The 5,324-nt window shown below is 43.6% G+C and overlaps 1 protein-coding gene across 1 annotated transcript; it reads right to left on the reverse strand.

The window, feature by feature from the left end:
• Positions 1-2,300: 2,300 nt before the first annotated feature.
• LOC149812035 (cytochrome P450 78A11-like) lies at positions 2,301-4,423 on the reverse strand. The gene is made up of 2 exons (XM_089993718.1): positions 3,410-4,423; positions 2,301-3,128 (listed from the first exon to the last, which is right to left on the reverse strand). Exons 1-2 carry the CDS (start codon positions 4,421-4,423, stop codon positions 2,643-2,645), a joined length of 1,500 nt encoding a protein of 499 aa, XP_089849844.1. The 3' UTR covers positions 2,301-2,642.
• Between the last annotated feature and the right edge of the window lie 901 nt (positions 4,424-5,324).

Raw genomic sequence — 5,324 nt, forward strand, 5'->3', positions numbered from 1 at the left:
TTTGAAAATTTAGCAAATCAATTTTGAGATGACTGTTTAAGTCCATAGATGAATTTGTTGAAGCAACAAACTTGTTGCTCCTCCTGTCGGCGAAAATCAGAAGAAAGGGTCATATAGATTTTTTCATCAAAATCACCATATAAAAATGCATTGTTGACATCAAATTGATAGAGGTCCCAATGTTTGACGACAACTACAACCAAGAGGCATCGAACAGTGATGAGCTTAACAACGGGAGCAAATATCTCGTGATAGTCAAGATCTACAACCTATGTATAACCTTTCACAACAAAATGTTCTTTATAACGCTTAAATGACTCATTGGATTTGTACTTCACTTTGTAAACCCATTTGCAATCGATTGCTCATTTACTTGGTGGAAGGTGTGTAAACGTCTATGTATGATTGTCTTCAAGTGTGCGAATTTTGGCCGCCATGGTTGCCCTCCAATGATCACACCCTATGGCTTGGGCAAAGGTCAGGGGCTCAGGGGTTTTGGTAAGAGCTATTAAGAAAGCACGGTGAGATAGAGAAAAATTACGATGCGTAAGGTAATGAGAAAGAGGATACCTTGTACCTTTCTGGTGAACACCCAGAGCAGCTGATTGGGGCAAGCAAAATGCAACATAACATTTATAATCCTGAAGATGAGCAGGTGGAGCCTTTATCCTTGAAGAATGTCAAACAGGGATAGCAGGTCTGAGGAGTACCAAAGGAGGGCTCGGAGTAGCAGAAGGAATAGAAATAGATGGTGATGGACTTTGACAAGTGTGAGAAATCAGTATATTGTCTTGAGTATCTAGAGAATCAGAAGACGGGATGGGTAAAACAACATCTCCAAAGTTAGATGGCGCACATGAAGTAGATTGGAAAGGAAAAATGTGTTCATAAAAAACCACGTCCCTGCTGATGAAAGTGGCATGGGACTCAAGATCATATAAACGGTAAGTAGCTTGACCATATGGATATCCAAGAAAGATGCATTTTCTCGCTCTACTATCAAATTTGTGGGAGTGATGGATATTATGAGTATAACACAAGCATCCGAAAAATTTGAGGTGGTGGTAATAAGGACTTTTATGAAATAAAATGCCATGTGGGGTTTTCCCATTAAGAGCTATACTGGGAACACGATTTATGAGATATGCGACAGTCATAATATATTTTCTCCAAAATTTTATAAGAATATTTGCTTGAAAGCACAAGGCCTGAGCCATATTAAGAAGATCTTGGTGCTTGCGTTCCACTACTCCATTTTGTTGATGGGTATATATACAACTGTGTTGATAAAGTATACCCTGATTTTGAAAGAATATCTGCATATCGGTTGAAAAAAAATCACTCCTATTATTACTTCTAACTTTTTGGATTTGAGTTTTGATCATAGAAAAAAAATCTTGAATAAGAGAAAATGTTTCATATTTATAACGCATGAGGTATGCCCAAGTAAAATGAGAGTAATCATTTACGATTGTTAGAAAATAATGTGCACTAGATAGGGATGGAGTTTGATATCTGCCCCATAAATCAATATGCATGAGTTCAAAAGTTGATGTTGAATTAATGACTTCGTTCGAAAAAGAAAGACGTGATTGTTTAGCGAAAGGACAAATTGAGCATATTTCATCAAATTTGCAAGAATTTAATTTATTAGAATTAACGAGATATTGAAAACGGATAGTTGAAATATGTCTAAGTCGATAATGCCAAAGATGAGCAGGATTAAAATTAGAAAGAACGACTCAACTCTAGATTTCAATCATATAAAGTCCATTTTACATCTTACCCACTTCAATCGTTTGCTTTGAGCGACAGTCCTGAAAAGTATAATATTCATTAGTAAAAATGACATCACACTGTAAATCTTTGGTCAACTTGCTAGCAGATATCAAATTGTACTTAAAACTAGGAACATATAAGACATCAATGAGAGATATTTGTGGATTTATGTTTGCACTACCAATGTGAGTGACTAGAGTAGATAGCCCGGTGGGTAATCCTATTGGCAGAAAAACGATAAACAATGAAGAATGTAGTAAATCCAGGCTAGAAGCTATGTGGTCAGTAGCCCTAGTGTCTATTATCCAACAGAAAGAAGAAGATAGAAAAGCTAGAGTTTTACTTGTTTGATTGGCTTGGGGTTTCGGTTTACCTTGTGACATGAGAGATATGAGATGTTTATACTGTTCAGGTGTCATCTGTGGTGAGTAGTCTCCTCCCTTGACGTCGTCGAATTCAACCTTTTACTTGAATTCGGGTAACCATGAAGTAGATAGCATTTAACCTTGACGTGACCAAACTTTCCGCAATGACGCAATCTTGGTTGATAAACTCTTGAATTCATACTCTTATCGTCCTTACGCTCAATAGTGGTAGCCAATATGTGGTGTTCATTTGATGATGGAGGAAGAACTCATATCTCTTTTTGTCTCTCTTCCTGAATGATGAGAGCACATGCTTTCGAGACAAAAGACATAGATTTGATCAAGATGATCTGACTTCGGATAGAGTTATAACTATCATTTAACCCCATCAAAAACTGCATAAGGCGATCTCTTTGTTGTATGTCTTGGATTGCTTTTATTGCTTCAAAAAAATAATTCGAGTATGAGACATATGAAGCTAACTCATCCCACGTTCTTTTAACTCACAGTAACAAGCCCAAGGTTCTTGCCCGGGCACACCCTCCTGCCCGCACCGAACGAAGCCAATCTCAAGTCATTTCCTCTCACATCCACGCTCTCCCCACCTTCCACAACCACAAACCTCTCTGGCTTGAACACCAAGGCGTCCTCCCACAATTTAGGGTCGTGGGTGATGGCCCACATGTTCACTATGGCCGGCGTCTTGGCCGGCACCACCATCCCATTGCTGAGATGTACGTTGCTCGTTGAGAGGCACGCCCACGACAGTAGCGGGCCAGGTGGGTGCACCCTCAACGTCTCCTTCACCACCGCCTGTAGGTATGGGAGTTTGGCGACATCAACATCGGTAACGCTCCTCTCGGTAACGCTCCTCTCCTTCCCCGCCATCTCATCAAGCTCCCTCTGAAGGTTAGCCTGAATCTGAGAGTTCAACACCAACTCTGCCAATAGGGTTGTCGTGTAAGTGCCACGGAAGATCATTTCCTGCAACCACATGCAAAGGAAAAAAGAGACTTCATTTGCATCATATGATAATCAAGAAACCGAAACCAGCAACTACTCCCAACAAAGCACACACAATACTGCATTGCTCATTGAAATTGTCAAAAAGGCTAAGACCAAGAAGAAGTAAATGAAACAACCAATAATAGCAACAAGCCATAATTTTGATACATGTACTCATATATAATGAAATCTAGCAAACCAACCAAAAAAATAGTAAAGAGAAGACTTGATGGGATGGGAAGAGATGATAGATAAGATACCCAAAGGACAACAATCATGTCATCCTCTCCGAGCTTCTCTTCTCCTGCCAGGGAGAGCAGAATGTCCACAAAGTCTGCATCATCCCCTGGGTTAGAACCATCGGCCCTTCTCATCTTGTGCACGTCGATGATGCCGCGAACGAAGTTGCGGACACGAGGGACGAGAGCAGCAGAACGAGAGCGGATGTTGTGGGGGCTGTAGAAGTAGCCGAGCCAAGGGAGGAAGTCCGACCAATTGAATGCGCCCAACAGATCAAACCCCTCACGCACCATTTCCCTCAGCTTGGTCACCTCGCGGTTCTCTGATGCCACATCGTACCGCCTCCCGAAGACGCTTCCCATGATGTTGTTGAGCGCCGCGCCCTGCAAGTGACGCTGGAGCTCCACAAAGTCGTTGGACCGCTGCTCGGCCTCGATGGAGCCGAGCATCACCGCGGCATCAAGCTGGCGCCCCAGCTCGTGGCCAGTGATGCGCCTCGGCGCGAAGAGGTGGGATTCTGCGATCCTGCGCAGGAGTTTCCAGTAGGTGCCGCTCGGCGCAAAGCCGATGGCCCGCTCAAAGAGCAATTGTTGGGTCGACTGCTTTAGTGTCTGGTCGGCAAAGTGCGGTGAGGTGAGGATCTCCCTTGTTGTATGCGGCTCAGAGGCAACAATCGCTGGAGTCGAGCCGAGGCTGAAGGCCATGAGTTGCCTAGCGCCTAGGCGATTGGCCAAGGCGCCCAGCGTGCGGTGAGCCAAGCCGCGGCTAAGGGCAAGGAGGCTGCCTATGACGGGCAATCCCCTGAACCCCGAGATGGGAACGGCTCCGCGGGAGTTCCGGCCATTCCTCCAGGCAGTGCCCCCGACAATAAGCCACCACGACACCACGAGGGTGGCGACGAAGGCAGCCAGCAGTGATAACAGAGCCCACCCATCACAGAATTCCAGGGTTTTGGTACCCATGAAATAAGGAATAGCGTAGAGAAACCAGTTTGCATCCTTGGAAGGCTGGGTTGAACCCATACCAACCTCCATTTTCCTATTCCATAGTAACGGAGCAAGAGAGCAAGAATGAGCGGGGGGAGCTCGGGATAGAGAAATGGGAGAGGGGAGGGGTGTTTAAATAGAGGGGTTTACGTGGGGGTGCGAGCGGTTTGCTGGAGCGTAAAAGCGACCAAAGAGAGAATGTTGTTAAATGCTTAATTGCATGGAATTAATGGTTGTGTTTTTGTTAGTTACATATAATATTTCTTTTGTAACATGGAAGGTAAGAAGTAGGGATGGCAGTGGACTCGGGCAGGGTCGGGGGGACAAGGTCTCCACCCCTGTCCCGTCTCAAAATCCAACCCTTTATCTTTGCCTTTGTCCCCACACCGGTTTTGATTTTAACTTTCATCCAGCCTTCATCTCTGTTTCATGTTCTCCATCTCCTGTCCAAATAAGGCAATTTTAACTTACACAGTCAACAACAGTCAGCCACTGACTGTTGTACATAGTTTAAAAAGATAGACGTTGGGTTGATTCCCAGCTTCTCTAATAATAGCCGTTGGGATACTTTTTAAGTGTGCTTATAAATAAGGGCTATGTGAGCCCATTGAATGAAAGTATTATAGTAAGGAGTTGTCTCCTTAAGCTTACAAACACTCTGCATTTATTGCACTTCTTTTGTGGTGTAAAGCTTATAAACAATGTGCATTTATTGCACTTCTTTTGTGGTGTAAAGCAATGTTTTAACTCCCCGAGTCAACTCGGTGACTCGACTGACTCGACTCGACTCGGCTCTCCAGCGAGTCAACCCGACAAGCTTAACTCGGGCTGCGAAGATTCGGCTGTTGACTCGGGCGAGTTCTGGGATGTTTGAAATTTGATTTTTTGAGTATTTCAGAATAAAAAATTTTATAATATTATTGAGAGAATTACTGGCTTTCTAATACTC

The sequence above is a fragment of the Nuphar pumila genome, chromosome 17 (genome assembly GCF_984573655.1).
Source record: "Nuphar pumila chromosome 17, dmNupPumi1.hap1.1, whole genome shotgun sequence".
Classification (NCBI taxonomy): domain Eukaryota; kingdom Viridiplantae; phylum Streptophyta; class Magnoliopsida; order Nymphaeales; family Nymphaeaceae; genus Nuphar; species Nuphar pumila.

Excerpts from the sequence above, each read along its gene's own strand:
- LOC149812035 (XM_089993718.1), bottom strand. The coding sequence starts at position 4,423 with ATGGAGGTTGGTATGGGTTCAACCCAGCCTTCCAAGGATGCAAACTGG. Across the intron at positions 3,129-3,409 it reads ACATGATTGTTGTCCTTTGG|GAAATGATCTTCCGTGGCAC; the intron begins GTATCTTATCTA and ends ATGTGGTTGCAG.